General features: G+C 40.3%; 1 protein-coding gene across 1 annotated transcript in view; it reads left to right on the top strand.

Annotated features, from left to right (window-relative positions):
• The window catches only part of Zfyve9 (zinc finger FYVE-type containing 9), a 151,414-nt gene that overhangs the window by 72,308 nt on the left and 58,451 nt on the right, over positions 1–20,655 (top strand). The window contains 4 exon segments of the mRNA XM_059254682.1: positions 13,265–13,364; positions 15,717–15,893; positions 17,470–17,639; positions 19,470–19,590. Of these exon segments, the coding sequence (XP_059110665.1) occupies positions 13,265–13,364; positions 15,717–15,893; positions 17,470–17,639; positions 19,470–19,590 (568 nt within the window).

Raw genomic sequence — 20,655 nt, 5'->3', positions numbered from 1 at the left:
ACAGCAGAGGCAGAAAGACTGACTGTATGTATTTAATTTGAATTAATATTTTGTAATAAAGTATATTGAAGGGCAGGTGAGATACCTCACTGGGTAGGAGCATTTGCCCTGCAAAAGCATGACAGCCCAAATTCAATGTCTAGAACCCATGGTAGAAGGAGAAAACAGACCCATAAAAATTGTCCTCTACTTCCACATGCATGCCTATATTCACATACATACACAATAATAATAATAATACATTTAAATTGTAAACTATATTAAAGAACTATAGAACAACATGTTTACATTATTATACTATATTTTGTAAAAAAGTACTGCAAAGGTGTTAAATATCTGGCTCTGGGTGTAGCTCATTTGATGATGTCTGCTAACATAGAACCCTGGCTTTGATCTTTAGCACTACATAAACAAGGCAAGGTGGTGTAACCCAATAATCTCATCGTAAGAGAAGTGAAGGCAGAGGCAGGAAAATTAAAAGCTCAAGATCATCTTTATCTATATCATGGATTCTGGACCATCTTGAGTTATACAAGACCACTCTCAAAGCAAAAAAAAAAATAATAGTCATCATCACAAATAATTGTCTAAATTAAAAATTGAAACTAAAATATATATTTTGAGATAAAATGAAGAACATTTGTGTGTGTGCATTTCATATGTGTGGGTCTGTACATGTCAGGGGTCAGGTACATGCTTATGGAGGCAGAGGCCTACATTGATGTTTTTTCCAGTTGCTTTCCACATTATTTTTTGAGACACTGTGTCTTGCTAACCCCAGAGCATACCAGTTTGATAAAACTATCTAGCCAGAAGCCCTAAAGATCCTCCCTGGCACTGGGATTACAGGCCTGCATCACCATGCCTGCCCACCTCCCCTTCCCTTTTTAACACACAATCTTACCATGTAGCCCTGGCTGGCCTGGAACTCACTGTGTAGATCAGGCTGGCCTTGAACCTAGAGATCTGCCTGCCTCAGCCTCCTGAGTGCTGGGACTACTAACTGACACCTTTTGTTCTCTTAATGTAGGTGCTGAGGATCTGAATCAGGTTCTCCTGGTTATGTGGGAAGCGCTTACTTTGCTATCTCCTCAGCCCATCTGATCCGTGTGTGTGTGTGTGTGTGTGTGTGTGTGTGTGTGTGTGTGTGTGTGTTGTATGTATACTCATGTATGTATGTCTATGTGTGTGCAGTCACACATGCACATGTGTCCATGTGCATATAGAGGCAAGAGATCAATGTCTTTCACTTGTCCACTTAGTTTTTGAGACAAGGTATCTGAACCTGGAGCTCATCAGTTCAGTACAACTGCCAGGCCACCTGCCACTGCTTCCCCAGTACTGGGAGCACAAATCTACACTGGCGTGCCTGGTCTTTTATGTGGGTACTGTGGCTTGGAACTCAGGTCCTCATATTTGTGTGGCATGTACTTTACACACACACACACACACACACACACACACACACACACACACTTGATGTTAAAAAAAGAAAGAAAGAAAAGAAAAAACAAGTGGAGAGTGGTCGTGCACGCCTGTAATCCCAGCACCTGGGAGGCAGAGGCAGGAGAATCTGTGAGTTCAAGGCCAGCCTGGGCTACAGAGCGAGTTCCAGGACAGCCAGTGCTACACAGAGAAACCATCTGAAAAAAAAAAAGTAAATAAAATAAACATAGATAAGTATATCTTGCCTACCTCTACATATCCCCAGGCCATCTCAATAGACATGACCACCTTAAAAACATTAATAGACGTTTTTTCAGAACAGAAAAATTGAGCACAAACTACCTTTCACAAATACTACCTCTCCATGGTTTAGCTCATTAACAACTTTCATTAATGTAGCACATTTCAAAATCAAGACATTATTTTTTGCTGAAATTTTATGAAAGAAATTTGTAGGGATACAGTTTATATTGCTGTTTACTTTGTAGCAGGCTTTTAATACATATGTATTATGTATTCTATCACAGTATCCTCCAGCACAGTTATGTTCTGAAAACCCCCCATACCCCACCTGTTTATTCATCTGCTTGAGCTCCTTGTCCCCACCACTGGTCTTACTACTGCTTCATAAGTTTACTTTTTGCAGAATATCTTGTAGTTGAAATCACACCGTATGTTGATTTAACTCAGAAACATGCATCAACAGACTGGATATAATTCAGTGATATAGCACTTGCCTCAATCCTGCAAAACCCTAGTTCAAATGCATTCAGGCTTTATCATGTCTTTTCATGTCTTAATAACAGATTTCTTTTTATTGCTGAGTAAGATTCTGTTGTATGAGTATGCTGCAGTTTGTCCATTAAAGTTATCAGTTATAGAACAACTTGGTTGTCTCATTTTGGGAGCATTTATAGTTACATTTTGCTTTTGTTACTGTTGGGTTTTGTTATTGATTTGGTTTTTGCTGTCCTGGGGATGAATCAGGGCTATCTGGCAAGCCTGTGTCACTGAGCTATGGAACTAGCCTTCTGCAACTATAAATTAAGCCTAGGTCTTCTGAAAAGAGAGCCAGTGTTCTTAAGCACTGGGCCATCTCTCCAGCCCCTTAGAATACATTCTTAAATGAATGTGGTTATGTTCTACATCATTTTATTTCACATTTCGCACTCTTTTACTGATGGTTTATTACTTGCTGTCTATTTTATATTTCATGCTATGGAAATATGTTAAAAAGCAAATTAGAGCCATTTCAAATGTTCAGGACTGAAAAGCAACTGTGACAACATGCAACATCAACACATTTGCCAAGAACTGCTAATTAATGTCCAGAGCAGTGGGGGTTCAGGAAGTTTTGTAAGATGAGAGCCTTGAAGAACTTTAGTGTCTGTTCATCAGAAGTTGATAATGCCCATTTGAGAGTAATCGTTTCAGCTGATTATCTCACAACTGCACAAGAAATTGCCGAAGAACTAAATGTGGACTGTTCAGTGGTCTGATTTGGCATTTGAAGCAAATTGGAAAGGTTGAAAGTGCTTGATAAGTAGGTACCTCATGAGCTGACCAAAATTGAAAAAAAAAACAAACAAACCCAAAACTGTTTTGAGTTGTTGTCATCTCTTATTCTTTGCAACAAGGAACCATTTCTTGATCAAATTGCAAGTTGTAACAAAAAGTGGATTGTATACAATAGCTCAGTAGTTGGACCAAAAGAGAAACCTTACAGTACATTTTAATACACTCAAAAAAGGTCATGGCCACTGTTTTGTGGTCTGCTGTTGATCTGAACCACTACAGCGTTCTGCCTCCCTACAAAACCATTACATCCCAGGACTGTGCCAAGCAAGTCAGTGAGATGCACTGAAAATTGCATTGTCTGCAGCTGCTTTGAGTCAACAGTTCTGCTCAGTTCTTCTCCATGGCAAAGCTCAACCCTGTGGCACACGATCGGCATTTCAAAAGTCGGACCATTGGGCTGTGAAGTTTTCTCCTTCTCTGCTGTTCACCTGGTGGCTTGCCAGCTGTCTTCTTCAAGCTCTCACAACTTTTTGCAGAGAAAACACTTGCACAAACAGCAGGATGCAGAAAATATTTTCCAGGAAGACTTGTAGAATCCAGGAGCATGAATTTTTATGTTAATAAACTCATCTTTTGAAAATATATGTTGATTGTAATAGTTCCTATGTTAGTTAATAAAGATGTGTTAGAGCTTAGTTATGATTTAAAATTCACAATCCAAAACCACAACTCTTTTGCACCAACCTAAATACTTTGATGTTTCTTCATCTGTTGTCTTTCTGATTGCAATTTTCATTATGTATTTACTTGTTTACTTTTGTCCTCCAAATCTGTTCCAAGCTCCTTGAAGGTACAGATCTTTTCTGCTTTGGTTGCTGCTGCATTCTCTCAGCCCTAGCAAGAGGGCTGTAAGAGATGCTTAGTTGATATTTGTTAAACTAAAAATAAATAAACAGTTTCTTATTACAACAGTACTATTTTACATAACACCTTCAATCTTTAGATAATGGTATCAAATTTAGATATAATAAATGGCAGAATTTGGGAGATAGTTTTCTTTTTTGTTGTTCAATTTTTTGAGATGGGGTCTTGCTGTATATCCCTGGCTGTCCTAGAACTCACCATGTGGACCACACTGTCCTTACATTCATGGTTAATTCTTCTGCCTTCCAAATGCTGGAATTATAAGTATGTGATGCCACACCTACACTTTTTTGTTTGTTTGAGACAGGGTCTTTTGTATCTAAGCCTCAATCTTGTTATATAACAAAGAGTGACCTGGAACTTCTGATCCTCTTACCTCTCTACCTCCTAAATGATAGGATTGCAAGTGTGTACACCTGACACTTTTTGTTTGCTTGAGATAGGACTTCATATAGCCCTGACTGACCTCAAACTAGCTGTGTAGTTGAAGGCAACCCTGACCTTTTTGTCTCTACTTCTGACTTTCTGAATTATTGTAATGTCTGAATTACAGACCTGTACTGCATGCCCCATTCATGTGGTGCTGGACTAGGCAAGTACTCTACCAATTAAGTTACATCCCCAGCCCAGGAACTTCTTTAAATTAGTTGTATTTTTCTTGGATTTCTTATTTAAGAACAGATTGAAACAATGACAGGTTTCTTGTCTTAGTTTCTGTCTTTCTTACTGTACTATTGTTGTAAGGATACACCACAACCAAGGCAACTCTTACAAAAAGAAGGTATTTAAGTGGGGCCTTGCTTCAATTTCAGAGGGACCATTATTATCATGGTGGGAAGCAGATAGGCAGGGCACTGTGGCAGTAGCTGAGAGCTTTACATCCTGATCCACAGGTAGAGCAAGCTTTTGAAACCCCCAGTGACACATCTCCAACAAGGACACACCTACTCCAACAAGGACATACCTCCTAATGCTCGACAGTTCGCCAACTGGGGACTAAGCATACAAATATAGGCGCCTATGGGGGCCATACTCATTCAGACCTTTGCGGTTTCTTATTTATGTGCTGACAGGAATCAACAGATATGAGAGCAATAACTGCCTTCTATAAATAGAATATTGCATGCAGTTCAGTTTCCTTCATACTCCACCTGAAAACCTGTCATCTTGCCCTGTAACTGTTAGGATTTGAACCATCTGGCATCAAATAGGACCAACAGTTAGATTCAGGGTGGTACGAATGAAGTTAGGGAAATGGCTCCCATTACAAACTCTGAAAGATTATGTTGGTTATAAGTAACCCTGACCTTTGACAAGAGCAATTATCACATAGCCTTGTCTTTATTGCCTATTGTATTGAACCTTGACATTTATTCTGGGTTTGATTTGCATTCCCAGTATCCAGCACAGTACCTGCAACTTCCAAGTGCTCAACAAACATTGTTAATTAGTGAATAAACAAGTCATAATGGCTGATTTATTGTGTCAATTACTCATCAGTCTCTGCATTGAGTATTGAGTTTATACTGATAATAACTGCTATCCCTAACCCCATATGTATGTAAATACTATACCATTGATCAAAGCCAAGCATGTATAAGTTGTGGTAAGGACTATGAAGGAAATAAGAAAGTTAATGTAAAAAGTGGTGTGTGTAGGCCATTCTGGGAAGGCCTGTGAGAAGCAGCATTTAATGTTCCAAAGAGAACAGCTTGAATGAAGGCTCTGAGGCAAGATAGCATCTGTTCAAGAAGGAACCCAGTATGGTAAAGTATAGTGATTGAGGGGAAAAAATCTATAAAGAAGTTGTAGAGGAAATCAGAGGAAAAGTCAGGTAGTGTTTTGCAGGTCGTGTTAAGGATTGTGTTTAGCCCTAGAATAACATTCCGTTGCATAAATGTACATTTTATTCTTCCTTTCATCCGTTGATAGACATCTAGGCTGTTTCCAATTTCTGCATGTTATGAACAGAGCAGCAATGAACACGTATGAGCAGGTGTCTCTGCAGTAGGATGTAGAGTCCTTTGGGTATATGCTGAGGAGTGATATAGCTGGATTTTGAGGTATATCTGTTCCCAGATTCCCAAGGAAACACCACATTGATTTCCATAGTGGACATGCCATGATTTTCAAAGAAAAAAATTGTAAATATACTTCAAAAAAGAAAAGTAAAAAATACCTGGTTTTAAATTTTATTTTAGATGTGATTCCTTATTTTATTTGTTTGTTTGGTTGGTTGTTTTTTTGAGACAGGATTTCTCTGTGTAGTCCTGGCTGTCCTGGAACTTACTCTAGACCAGACTGGCTTTGAACTCACAGCGATCCCTCTGCCTCGGCCTTGGGAGTGCTGGGATTAAAGGCAGCTGCTACTACTGCCCAGCTGTGATTTCTTATTTTAAATAAAATTGCATGTTGAGTTGTTGTTGTTGTTAAGTTATAGTCATTTCTGTTTTATGTTTGAGAATTCGGGCAGTGACTACAGAATAACTTTCATAAGATCTGCATTGGCAGAACATTAAGATAGATTATGTTTTGGTTTATACCTTCAGTGATAATTTTAAGACTCACTTTTGTCCTTGAATGTTAAAACAAGGTCACTGGTTTCCCCTTAAAAAGCAAAGGATAGTAAATTCTGATATTAAAAGTCAGTTGAGAACTATGAACCAATGGCTGAGGAGCCCCCAACTGGATCAGGCCCTCTGGATAATTGAGACAGTTGATTAGCTTGATCTGTTTGGGAGGCATCCAGGCAGTGGGACTGGGTGCTGTCCTCAGTGCATGTGCTGGCTGTTTGGAACCTGGGGTTTATGCAGGGACACTTGGCTCAGCCTGGGAGGAGGGGACTGGACCTGCCTGGACTGAATCTACGAGGTTGAACTCAATCCCCAGGGGAGTCTTTGCCCTGGAAGAGATGGGAATGGGGAGTGGGGGGGGGAGGCGAGGGGCGGGAGGGGGGAGAACAAGGGAATCCGTGGCTGATATGTAAAATTAAATTATTAAAAAATAAAAAAGTTGGTTGAAGTATGACGCTAAGGTCATTGTGAAGATCAAAAGAGGTCATCAGTGTCTCTTTGTTCGTTGTGTGTGCATATGATGTGCGCACAGGTGTGAGGTCTTGTGTGTAGAGATTAGAGGACAACTTTGTGGAGTCCTCTCCTTCCACTTTCTACCTTTTATGGATTCTGGGGTTAAACTCGGGTCACCAAGCATGTGTAGCAAACACCATTATTCACTAAGCCGTTCCACCAGCCCCATGGGATCAGTGTTTTTTTAAACATTAAAAATATACTAGTTGACAACATAGATTAGCCATCCATCCTTGAACTTTATTTAGAACTAATGTGATCTAGGTTTAGAATAACATTATAGCTACTTACCTTCTTCTTTATTTCAGGCAAGGCACTTTGTTCATCTGTAAGTGGAGGGGATAATACTTAAAACTTGCACATTTATAAATGGCTAAGATGTATTGAGCCACTAGGTAGCTCACAACTGTCTGTTAACTCCAGTTCCAAGGAATCTAGTGCCCTCTTCTGGCTTACATGGGTACCTGCATGCACATGGTAAATACACAGCACATAGTCTCTCTTTTTTGCTGGCTCCATTCATTTCCTACATCTTTGTTCACCAACCTTTGGAATTTGGATATCCTAGGTTTTTCATTGCAATGTAGACTTCTTAGCTTCACACAGCGCACTCAAGAGCTCCGTGAAGAAAGCTGACCATGCTATACATGATCTAAGGGACTTTTTGCTTGGCTCCTTAGCACAAGCCCTGTAACTGTGACATTCTGCTTGCCTGCAAAACTATCATCATGCTGTGATACTAAATTCTGCTGTGCATTCAAGACAAGCCTGGCTCTTGTAGACTGCAGACGCAGTGGCCTCTGTGTGGCTTTGACAGCTGAACCCAGGAAAACACTTCCACCTCTGTTCTCCATCCTGGAAGCTCCATGTTTCCAAACGTCCGCCTTTCAAATTAATAGTTTTCAAGTGAGCTTTCGGTGTTAGGCCCTGGAGCCTTGCTTGAGTGTAGTTGCTTCCTCAGGCAGCCATTGCTGATGCCTCAGAGCAAAAATCTGAGACTTTTCTAAAGGTGTGCTTCTCTCACAGCCTTTCTGCCCTGTCGGAGGCTTTAGCCACAGCATGCCTGTTCCTCACCAAGATGCACATTTTTTATATTTTCTGCTTCACTCTCTATACTCTCTCACTTTGTTTTATTTTTATTTTTTCAAGACAGAGTTTCTCTATGTAGTTCTGGCTGTTCTGGAACTCACTCTGTAGACCAGGCTGGCCTCGAACTCAGAGATCTGCCTGCTTCTGCCTCCAAGTGCCAGGATTAAAGGTGTGCGTCACCACACAGCTCTACTCTCTCACTTTAAGTCTGTCTGAATTAAGCAGTAAGTTATAACTGTACCACTGCTGGAATGGTACAGTATTTTGTAACGTACTATGCCAAATAGTCAGCCTCACCAGATTTTGAAGACATGGGCAGAATGTACCCAGTTACTTCGCCAGAATGAAGTGTGAATGGCTTCTCCAATTCCTGATAGAGTTCTTCCTTCTGAAACATTATGGTCACAGCCTTTACTGTCTGCATTTTTAATTTTTTTAAAAAAAATTTTATTGGTGAATATGTATGTGCATATACATATATGGAAATATATGTGTTTAGGTGTACTCCCCTGTGTGTGCACATATGGAGACCAGAGGATAATGCTAGGTGTCTTCCTCTGTTGCTCTATTTTCTTGTTCGTTTAGTGTATATGTATGTGCTATGTGTGCATGTTCATTTTTCACATTCACAAGTGTATGGCTATGTGTGTGCAGGAGCCCATGTGTGCACATGGTTTTGTAGATTTGAGGTAGATATCAAGTGGCTCTCTCAATCATTCCACTTTATATTTTTAAAAAATATTAATATTGTTGGGAGGGGAAGGGGTGTAAACAGAAGTTTTTGTCCCACCAGCAGCTCCTAAGTACCTAGCAACCACTTTCCAAATACTTGACTGGGAGGCTTAATATTACTTATAAATGCTCAGCTGGTAGCTCTGCCTTATTACTAACTAGCTCTTACACTTAAATAAACCCATAATTCTTCTCTATGTTTAGCCACATGGCTTGGTACCTTTTTTTCAGTACAACAGTCTCATCTTGCTTCATCTGTGTCTGGCTGGCAACTCTTTTTTTTTTTTTTTTTTTTTCTTGGTTTTTCGAGACAGGGTTTCTCTGTGTAGCTTTGTGCCTTTCCTGGAACTCACTTGGTAGCCCAGGCTGGCCTCGAACTCACAGAGATCCGGCTAGCTCTGCCTCCCGAGTGCTGGGATTAAAGGCTTGCGCCACCACCACTCCCCAGCCTGGCTGGCGACTCTTGACTCCACCCTTCTCTTTCCCATCGTTCTTAATTTGGTCACCCCGCCTATGCTTCCTACCCAGCTGCTGGCCAATCAGTGTTTTATTAAACCAATTTGAGTGACAAATCTTTACAATGTACAGAGGATTATTCCACAGCAAGGGGGAGTATGTGCACATTTGAAGATAAGAGGACAACTTACGGAGTCTGTTCCACCCCACCCCACCCCCACCCCCGTGTGGATTCTGGAGATTCAAACTCAGGTTGCCAGGGTTGGTGGCAAGTGCCTTTACCGGTTGAGCCATCTCCTCTAGCCCTCTACTTTGTATGAGGGAATGTCTCAAGCCCAGATCTTGCCGTTTTGGCTAGTCTTGCTTGTCAGGTTACTCAAGAAAGAAATCCTGATGGGCACTGGCAATGTATGCCTTTAATGCCAGCACTCGGAAGGTAGAGGCAGGTGGATCGCTTGAGTTCTCGGACAGCCAGGGCTACACAGAGAAACCTTGTCTTGAAAAACCAAAAAGAAAAGAAAGAAAAAGAATTACATTCTGTTTCTCGTACTAAGATTACAGGGGAGCTGTAATGTCCACCTAGATTTTATATGGGTTCTGGGATGCAAACTCTGGTCATCCACACTTGGGCAGCAAGCACTTTAACCACTGAGCCTTCTCTCCAGTCCTCCTGTCTGTATTTATCAGCATCCAGGTCTTCCACACTCCCACTAGAATAATCATCAAGCTTTGCTTACAGCCTTTTGGGACTTACCTAGCTCCACACTCCTCCACACACCTCCTGCAAAGTTCCAAAGGCCCACAAACCACATTGTCAGGCTTGTGACAGCAAGGGTGCTGTTCCTGATGCCATCGTTCTGTATTTGTTACACATCCTGTACCAGCATGCCTGAAGGAAACAGCTTAAGGGAGTGTTGCCAGTGAAGTTAGGGTCGGGCCTGGGACCCTGCAAACCTGGGACACTAGGTGCAGCCACCCTCTTCAGTGGGTGAATTAATACAGACAGATCATAGTGACAAACCAAGAAAGGAGGTTCATTCACTGTGGCTACATTGAGAAGAGAAACAGAGAGATCCAGTGGCAGCTCCCTCAGCTCCCCGAAGTCCATCTTCTAGGTCCTGTCGTGAGGTTTGGTTTAAATAGGAGGCAGGCGTTTGCACAGCTGACGTCAGTCTGTGTTCTCACTGGTCGTCGTCCCATCTCTGTCTTTACTCCGTCTCGTCTGCAAGGTGACAAGTTGCCAGAACGATGTCAGATCTCTTCCTGAGAGACAAGTTCTTCCTCTGACTTTAGTTTTTTCCTTCTAGCATGAGATTCCTGGGGAAATTCCAGTTTGGGGGGACTACTTTTTTCAGTACTTTTTTCAGGACAGACAGACAGGTGTCGCTTTAGACTAGTGCGTTCTTGGCAGATGTTACAGAAGGAAGGAGTTGCTCTGGCTCTGGTTCAGGGAATACAGTCTGTCAGTGACAGGGAAGGCATAGTGGTAGAAGTGACTCACATCTGTAACAACAGGAACAGCAGTCTCGTTACTCTGAGTGCAGTGAGAAAGCAGAGAACTTGGGCCCAAATTGGAACTCAGCTTTAAACCTACAGGGCTTAGCTGTCCTCCTCTTATGCCCAAAAGTTCTATGCTCACCACTATCACCAATTGGGAACCAAATATTTAAATGAATAGACAATAGGGGTACATTTATTTAATTCATATTTACTATTTAATTTCTTTAATTCATATTTAAACCATAGTGGTTTTATTTGGAGGGAGTTGCACAATGTCACTCTCAACCTCCTAAGAGTCTAAGACAAAGAGTCTTGGGCCTCCCTCACCAGGGTAACAGTCACATTCCTGAGCGCTCATGACCTAAGCACCTCCAAAGGTTCTGTCTCAGAGCACCATCACTTGGGGTATTAGGATTTTAACATGTGTTTGAAGAGACAGAGATCTTTAAGACCGTAACACCTGTGTGCTTCCTAATTGTTATCTGTAAATGACTGTCTTGGTAGACATTTTTAGGTGAAGTGAGCCACAAAACGTATATAAAGTGCCGAGTATTCTTACCGTTTACTGTCGACTTTAGTATGTCACCTAACTGTCTGTGGTGTTTAATTTTGGTTATAAATGTGCTTGGATTAAGCCATGCCTAGGAAATAAGGAAAGAACGCTCTAGGTATAAATTTGAGGGCATTTCCATAGAGGATTAACTAAGTGGACGATAACCCCAGTTTGGGTGGCATTGTTTTATAGGGTGGTAGGCTGATTTTAAAGGGTAAAGAGAAAGCCAGTAACTCAGGTATCCTCCCTGTCTCTAGTTCCTGGCCACCATGATATGGATACATGCCCTCCAGGTTCATTGGCCCAAATCTCCAAAACTGAACCAAAGTAATCTTCCTTCCCTTAAATTATTTTTCCAAGCTGTTTTGTCTCAGTGATGAAAATTTAGCAAACACACCATTAAAACCCAGTTTCCTAGCTGGATATGATGGTTTCTACCTGTAGTCCCAGCAGTTGGAATGCTGAGGCAGGAGGATCGCTGTAACTTCAAGGCCAGCGTTGACTGCAGAGTGAAACTCTCCAAACAGCAAAATTAGAAACAAAACCCTTGGTTTTTCCCTGGGTGAAGTACACCACACCTTGTGTTCTGTGAATATCTTAGTGGATTTGAAAATGCAAAGTGGTAGCACATACCTTTAATCCTAGCACTGGGAGGCAGAGGCAGGCGGTTCTCTGTGAGTTCAGGACAGCCTGATCTACAAGAGTGAGTTCCAGGACAGACAGGGCTACACAGAGAAACCTTCTCAAGCCACCCCCCCGCCCCAAAAAGCAAAGTCCTTTGAAAACTAAATTGGTAATCATAATAGCGAGATTGTCAATTTGACCTAGCGGGAAGAAAGCTGCTGTAGCTAATGTTAAGTCTGGTATGACCCTTCATCTCTTGGTTCATCGTTAGAGGCATAAGATAGTTCCAGGCCATGAAAACTAGGGTAGAGTTTATTTTGCTGGGAACAGCTTTCCTCCTCTGCAAAACTGTGTGGTAAGTGACTAAAGAGTCCTCAAGAAAATAACTGTTAGGAGGAACCTGAGGAATTTTTGCATGACGTGGAAGGTGGGAAGGAGGTTAGCATTGGCCTGGCTGGCTTTGTTGTCTGCCCTGGCTTGCTGGAGCTAGAGCTGTGCTGATTTTTTTTTTTTTTAAAGAATTATTTATTGTGTATACAGTGTTCTGCCTGCATATATGGCTGCAGGCCAGAAGAGGGCGCCAGATCTCATTACAGATGGTTGTGAGCCACCATGTGGTTGCTGGGTATTGAACTCAGGACCTCTGGAAGAGCAGCCAGTACTCTTAACCACTGAGCCATCTCTCCAGCCCCAAGCTGTACTGATTTTTGTTACGCAGTTGTATGTTTTCATTCTTGTCCATCATAGCAAACTGGTGTGATTATTAGGTATTAAAAAATGGAACTTAAACCCAGAACTTGCCATCTTTGTTCATTTCCTCCTCCTCCTCTGTAACTCCTTCCCAAGCAGACGATCTCTAAGTCTTGGTGTTATGAGAAATTGGCCTATGGGTAACTAAAGTCTTGTTTTATTTTTCCTTGCTATATATTTCCTATGTGACCATGGTTAATATTTTTATTTTCATCAAGTTTTATTGGCTTCCTTATTGTTGACAGACTTATAAATATCACTCTTCATTTTGAATCCCAGCTTCTTGAATTGCTGTTCTGTTTTTTTTTGTGTGTGTGTGACAGGGTTTCTCTGTTTAACAATCCTAACTGTCCTGGCACTTGCTCTGTAGACCAGGCTGGCCTCCAACTCATGGAGATCCACCTGTCTCTGCCTCCCTAGTGCTGGGATTAAAGGCATGCACCACCACTGCCTGGCTGAATTGCTGTTTTTTGATTCTGTATTATGGTAGATAACATGGTTCACTCTTAATCAGTATTGGTCAATATTTGTTCACTTCTTTTGTACTTTGATCCTGGTAAGTTCAGTATATTCTTTTTCCTCCCAGGTTTTCTGTGCTTCCTGCTGTAGCCTGAAATGCAAACTGCTATACATGGACCGAAAGGAAGCTAGAGTGTGTGTAATCTGTCATTCAGTGCTAATGAATGGTAAGTATTGAAACAGATTGATGCAGTCACTGAGACAGAATAAGAGAATTCCTATGAAGAGTCTCCCTTCCCCGCCTTTCTTTACTATTTGTTCACCTTCTCAAATGTCATAACTGTAACTGAAAATCTTGAGCTTAATCTCCATGTTTTGAAAGTATGTTAGCATTTCAGGTTTCCCATGTTAAATTTAATGAGTGAATACTAAAGCTGGATAAGTTCTGTGGGAAGAATGAAGTCCTTTGAGAAAATGGTGTCCCTGTCAGATGATTGGAAAGGTGTGGGTTGGGGTGCCTTTGACCGCATAGCTATAAGAGACTAAAATTGAGACAAGGTTCTCCTTCCCAGAACTTTCACAGGACTTTAGAATACATTTTTAATAATACCTTACTTCATTCATTTTGTTAGAAATAAATATTTTAGCACCAAGTAGAAATTTAGTATCAAATAGAAATATTAGTATTTAGTATCAAGTAGAAATTTGTAGTTTTTTTGCCAGTTGCTTCTTCAAAACATTTTTTATGTGGGGAGAAGAATACAGCCAAGGGAAGGAAGATAAAACTTAATCATTGTTCATCTTTTGTGGGACTAGAAATAAATCCATGGACATTTTAGTTAAAAAAAACAAAAATACCAAAACCAAAATCCTTGAGTATTCATGTGAAAAAAATACAGTAAAACTTACCAGGTGATAGTATTTTCTCTTTGAATGTGTCTTTGTACAGTTGCCAGAACAATTCCAAGTAGACGGTGTTGAAACTGGACACCGTTGCTGCCTGTGTCCCAGTAGTGGCGTCCTGGAGACTGGAATTTATCTGCTCTTAGATCTTCCTGCTCTGTCTGTCTGCATTGCTCATAGTGATGTTTTCCTGTTGCTGGCTTGTTAACCTATTGCATGTCAGTTAATCTGATCTGTTCTAATATCCTATGATCTACCCAGTTTCCTCCCATTTCTGAATTCTTAGAATTTTGATGAAACATGAATCATTCTCTCTACTCTTAAGGATCACTGTTTGGTGGTTACTTCACTGAGTTGCTCAATTGATGGTTTTTATTCTACTGCTCTCATTTTTGGACACATATCCACAGATAAGAATATACAGCTTAATTGCAATGCTTAATACCTCTTTGATTTGATGAGGTCTTCCAACTTGATAGCATTTTTTTTTTTAACTTGGCATAGCTAAAGATGAAGGAAATGGCAGAGGATTCATATGGAATCACTTCCTTTTTATTAAGCCCAGGAGGCCCCTAGTTTTGCCGGTGTCTTTCCTCTTGCATGGCTTAGCCTGGTCTCTTTCTGAGTATTTAATTTGATGCTTTTCAATGTTCCTCTTTTCCCTTTCTCCTGTTCTCTTCCTCCCTCTTCCTGCCAGAGCTTTCGAATGAGCGTAGCTTTTGTTACTAGCCTTAGAGGAAAGAAGTGTTCAACATAAATATTCCAAGTCTTTTGGATCATTCTTTGATGTTGAATGAGGGTGTTTTGTTTTTGTTTTTGTCTTTGTTTTAAAGGTATTTTATTAAAAATCGGGTAGTTTCTATTCCTGGGTATGTATTACCTGCAACTCAAAAATAAAATTTTGATGTCTTTGGTTTCTGTAGCTCCATCCATCCTATTTACTTTTAGAGACAGTGTTGATATGTCAGTTAATAAGATTACAGATACATAGGCTCTTAATGTATTTGTGATCATACTGGTTGATCACTTATATGCTATTGGCACATTTTCATGTTCAAGTAGGTCCTGTGCTTTTGAGACACACGAAGAATGTGCAGTGGTTTACTGTTGGACACTTTTATACAGGTGATGGCTGTATTAAAGATAAATCACAGCAATACTGTGATATACTCCTAAGCTTTAGGCATCTGAATTTTTCAAATGAGATTTTTATCTCAGCTAAAAAGAGCCTGAAGATCTAAAAATAAAACTAAAACAATCATACAATGGAATTATATTTTTTGGTCCCTGCATTAAACCAGAAAATGCCTAAAGGCTGTCTGACATTATAGTCCTCCATCTTAAGAAATACATGGTCTCCTTAAAAAAAAATAAATAAATAAAAAAGACAAATAAACCTATAGGTCTAGTTTTTAACTAGCAATCTGTACCAATAGTCCTGGAGTTATTATTTTTAAATATTGTATCTTTTTTTAATCCAATCAAATAATTTGCTTAGCTAAATGGTCTCTCCTGTTGAATAAAACCATCTGTCTCCTGACTACCTTCACTAGCTGGAAGAGAGACGTACTGGGAATGTTAATGAGGACAAGCTGCATTATTATCCAATATTGTCAAGGTCTTGATGTCCATATTTTGCAATCCATTCACATTGATTGTGTCTGTATTTGCTTTAGCTCAAGCCTGGGAGAACATGATGAGTGCCTCAAGCCAGAGCCCTAACCCTAACAATCCTGCTGAGTACTGTTCTACTATCCCTCCCTTGCAGCAAGCTCAGGCCTCAGGAGCCCTGAGCTCTCCACCTCCCACTGTGATGGTACCTGTGGGAGTTTTAAAGCACCCTGGAACAGAAGGTAGGGGATCATGTGCTCTTCTCTCCTTTTCTTCACCAAGCTCCTCTGAAAGGTGCTGATGTGGCTTTATAGCACCACTCTTTAAATCTCTACAGCTAAGTCTCTTTGGGTGGTTATTAAAATAGAAGACCGAGATGAGAAATATGTCAAGAGTATATGTGAGCAAGTAAAAAACTGCCGTATTGCCTGATATTTTGGAGGGACCTCTGAAAGCATGTCCGTTTCCCCGCCACCTTGAGAATGACTAATTACACGCCCTATACCTGACAAGAGTTGTAGACTTTGAAACCATCCTAGAAAGTCCTAGATTCAGGCTACTTAAATGTTCTTGGTAGGAGTTTGCCAGGTGGTAAAAATGAGCCTTCTTCCTGCTGACCAAACCATTCCAATATTGCTTTCAGGAATAGACATTGCCATGTTCTCTTTTTGTGATTAATTTATCCATTATAAAATATGAAAATATTATCTCCTATATAGACCTTTAAATCCAGGACTTTAATTCTGATTATATCATATGATTATATCATATAGTCTCAACTTTTGGGAGTTGTTACTTCCTTATGATTATGATAGTGTCAGATGAAAGGTACACTATAAATTTAGAAGAATATGAATAATAAAAATAACAATTACATATTTCTTTAAAATGACCTTGTCAAGATGTTTCCCTTGCTAGTTCAATCTACCTTCTAATTTGATGTCTGTTCACATAGTGTGTTCCCTTTCCCTTGTTAAGTGCTCCTTCCCTTTTGAAGATCAGGCCTCTACTGAGATTATCGCTCTTCCCGCGTCTCCTCTTTCAGATCATCCCTCAGTGGAAAAGCCTTGTATTTTTGTGAGTTCGGGCTTTCTTAAAACCCTAATTCTCTTTGCTTCATTTGTCATTTTGTTGTTCTTTCCCAGTCTCTTTGTTTTAACCGTTCAGGCTGATTTCCAAACCTGGGTTTAAGGACATTGTTTCATCAAATGCTATTTCCGAGCTTTCCCTGTCCTTTCACTAAAGTGCAAACCAGCGCCAGATCAGTCTTTTTCCTCTTCGGTTACATTGAGCCAAAGATCTGGTTAGTTTGAGCCTCAATTCTTACATGTCTGTGTCAGTTCTTCCTTTATTAATCGGTGGTTCTTAGTAGTCTTCAGAGCATCTTTGCCCGTTAAGTACCATATCATTTTGCAAGTATTTAATTGTGGATCTCATATTTTTAGGAGCTAGGGATTTATTTTGGTAGATTTTTTTCCTGCTATAAATCCATTTTCTGGTTATTTAAAATGCTTTCCATGGTTTCTGTCAGCCATGCAGAACAGACTATGTAACATAAATCATAGAAGTGTCTAAGAATTACTGTATTTTAAAGCAAAACATTTTAAACTTTTGCCAGTAGAAGTAAAGAATATTTAAAGAGGAATTTTTGTTAATCATAACTGTTGTCATTCAGCCACAGTTCTCCTGTATGTAATGGAAGATGATGATAAGTAGGGACCTCCTTGAACCTCTGAAGTTGGTGACCTCTTCTTCTTTGCCATTAGAAACACTATCAGTGTCACATTGATGCCTGTTTTATTTTCCTGGCCCCTCAAGTGCCTCAGCCCCGAGAGCAGAGGAGAGTTTGGTTTGCTGATGGGATCTTGCCCAACGGAGAAGTTGCTGATGCAGCCAAATTAACCATGAATGGAACTTCCTCTGCAGGCACTCTGGCTGTGTCACATGACCCAGTCAAGCCTGTAACCACCAGTCCTCTGCCAGCAGAGGTAAGAAACCAGGAGGGCACTGAAAGTCACACTGCTTTGCTCAGCGTGGTGCTATCTGTCTCCTGTCTTAAGCTGAATGACTTCCTGTGAAACCCTGTGTTCATTTGTGTCTGTGTGCAAGTAAAATAAACATGGCAAAATTAGCTGCTCTTGTTTGCTTTATATTTGAAAGTTTTTTTCAGGGGCAAGATTCTCAGATGTGCTCAGGCTGCTGCTGTAGAGAGAGGCCAAGCTTAAAAGGTGTCAAGATCCCTAGATACGTTGGTTTTCAAATCATGTTCCTGGGTTCTGTAGTGGCCTCTCTGGAGTATTTGGAGGAAGGGTGGAGCAGTGTGAAATAGCTAGGAACTACCCAGTGTGTCTTCAAGCATCTCTCCTTGTTTAACCTGTTGTTTCCACTGAAGATTTTATAAATGATGCCAAAGTTGAAATAAACTGATAAGTCATTTGCCTCCTTGATGGAAGGCTCATACAGCTTACCTGGAGATACTAGCTATTATTACTGTGTCTTCACTTTCATATCTGTAGAAGTCAGTTACAGTTTTGGAACTAATGGGATTTTTTTTCCCTTGAGACCTAATATTCAGAAGCACAGAAACACCAGCTCCTTTTTATTTATTTATTTGTTGTTGTTAAGGTATAGAAGATTGGCTCTAGGACCTTGTAAATGACAGACAAAAATGTTCTGCCACTGAGTGATCTACCCAGTTCTTTTGAAATCCTTATTCTGGAATGGTGCTTGCTAAGTTGCCCAGGCTGGATTTGATCTCACCCTCAGCCCAGGCAGGACTTGAACTTTCCATCTTCCTGCTCAGCTTCCTGAATATTTGGGATTACATTCCTGTGCCAGCAGCCCTGGCTTTTTCATATTTAATTAGAGGATAAGAGTCTGAATGCATTTTTTATAAACCTTTTAGAGCAGTTTTCCATTCATAGCAAACTGGACAGAATACTAAACTGGGCATAGTAATACATGCTTTTAATTCCAGCACTTGGGAGGCAGAGTTCGAAATGAGCTGTCTACATAGTGAGTTCCAGGATAGCCAGAGCTACATAGTAAGACTATGTTTCAAAACAAACAGACAAACAACAAAACAGGAAAATGCAGAGATTCCTCACATTCCCCCTCCTCATATGCTATCCATCATTATTAGTGTCTCTCTCAGAATGAAACAGTTGGTACACTTGGTGAGCCTGCATCATGATCACCCAGAGACCACAGTTAACATTAGGGTTGGATAAAGTTTGTACTTACAAACCAGAAAATTGTTACTGTTTTATATTTATATTCAGAAGAACTTGTTCAGATATTTATCTCTATATTATCTGCAGACTTCGTAATAATTGTAAATGCATGTTGTTAAGATTGACTGTGCTGGGCCTGGGGCTGTAGCACAGTTGGTAAAATGCTTGCCTCTCATGCATAAAGCCCTGGGTTCAATTCCCACCACCACATAAACTGAGCATTGTATTGAATACTTGTGTTCCCAGCACTTGGTTTGAAGAGGTAGGAGGATCAGGAGTTAAAGTCATCTTTAGCTATTAGTGAGTTTGAGACAGCCTGGGCTAGCGATCCTATCTCAGAAATACAAGAGGCAGCTGGGTATGCTTTTAATACCAGCACTCGGGAGGCAGAGGCAGGTAGACCTTTATGAGTTTGAGGCCAGCCTGGTCTACATAGTGAGTTCCAGGACAGCCAGGGCTACATAGACCAATATCTCAAAAAATGAGTAAATTTCAATTTTTGCCCAAATTCTTACTTACATTTTAATTATATTTTACTAAAGACTTATATACACTAAGGTTCACAATGATGATTGCTTCTCCTAGGCTGATATTTCTCTATTCTCTGGGAGCATAACTCAGGTTGGAAGTCCTGTTGGAAGTGCAATGAACCTTATTCCTGAAGATGGCCTTCCCCCCATCCTCATCTCCACTGGTGTGAAAGGAGGTAAGTAGACTTCTGTGCGGAAACAGAATAGTTATATATGCATATGTTGCTTCTGTTTAAGGAAAGGATGATTGAGTGATAGTCATCCTTCTATCTAACAACAAATGCAATACCCTCAATGCCATGAAAGCAGTTGCTACAGTGACTGTTTGCTCTTGCGTAGCTGTTTATATGTTTTTTGATATAATGTCATTTTCAGTCTCTGGAAGGGTATTTCAAAGGTCATCATACTCAAGAGTTGCTTGTGGTTCTAGAGTACAACCTGGTATACTCAGGACGTTAATTTAGCTTTGTTTTTGAAGTGTGATGATACCTTCAGGAAGATACATGAGGACTTAAGTAGCAGTTTGCTGTTAAAAGTATCTTTTAGCTGGGTGTGGTAGCACAGACTTGTAATATGTTTTAATTAGATAAATATACAAAAGCATTTTTTGTTCTTGGTAGAAGACAGTATAGCCAACTAAAGTTAACAGATACAAGCCTTATCAAAATAGAACCCAGTATCTGACTTACTTTATTAATAAAACAAACCACTATAATTTCTTATTAAACTAAAATTTATTAAAATAACCCAAATTTGTGCTTAACACAGCAACCATCATAACAAAAACGTGTTGTAGGGAATCTTGGTAAGGGAGCAAAGGTGTAACACAACTGAAGAATGCTGTGCTGAGCTGGGACAGTGGCATTTGATACATCACATCAGTATCCGGTCAGCATTCCCTTTCCAGGCCAAGGACTGCTAATAATAGTTTCATTGCTCTTTTTTCTGATTTCTACAACCTCATACTTCCTATCTTTAATCTTTGTTTGTTTGTTGTTGTTTTGAGACAGGGTTTCTCTGTGTTGCCCTGGCTGTCCTGGAACTTGGTCTGTAGCCCGGGCTGGCCTTGAACTCACAGAAGATCCACCTGCCTCTGCCTCCCAAATTCTGGGATTAAAGGCGTGCACCACCACCTCTCAGCATGTCTTTTATCTTTTACACTGTTGCCTTTATTTATATGTACCATGTGCCTGCCCAGTGCTCACAGAAGCCAAAGAGGGTCTCCTTCAGTTGTGAGCTGC

This window comes from Peromyscus eremicus, chromosome 2, assembly GCF_949786415.1.
Source record: "Peromyscus eremicus chromosome 2, PerEre_H2_v1, whole genome shotgun sequence".
Lineage (NCBI taxonomy): Eukaryota > Metazoa > Chordata > Mammalia > Rodentia > Cricetidae > Peromyscus > Peromyscus eremicus.
Note: the sequence above shows the minus strand (reverse complement) of the source record. Positions and strands in the feature narration are given on the sequence as shown.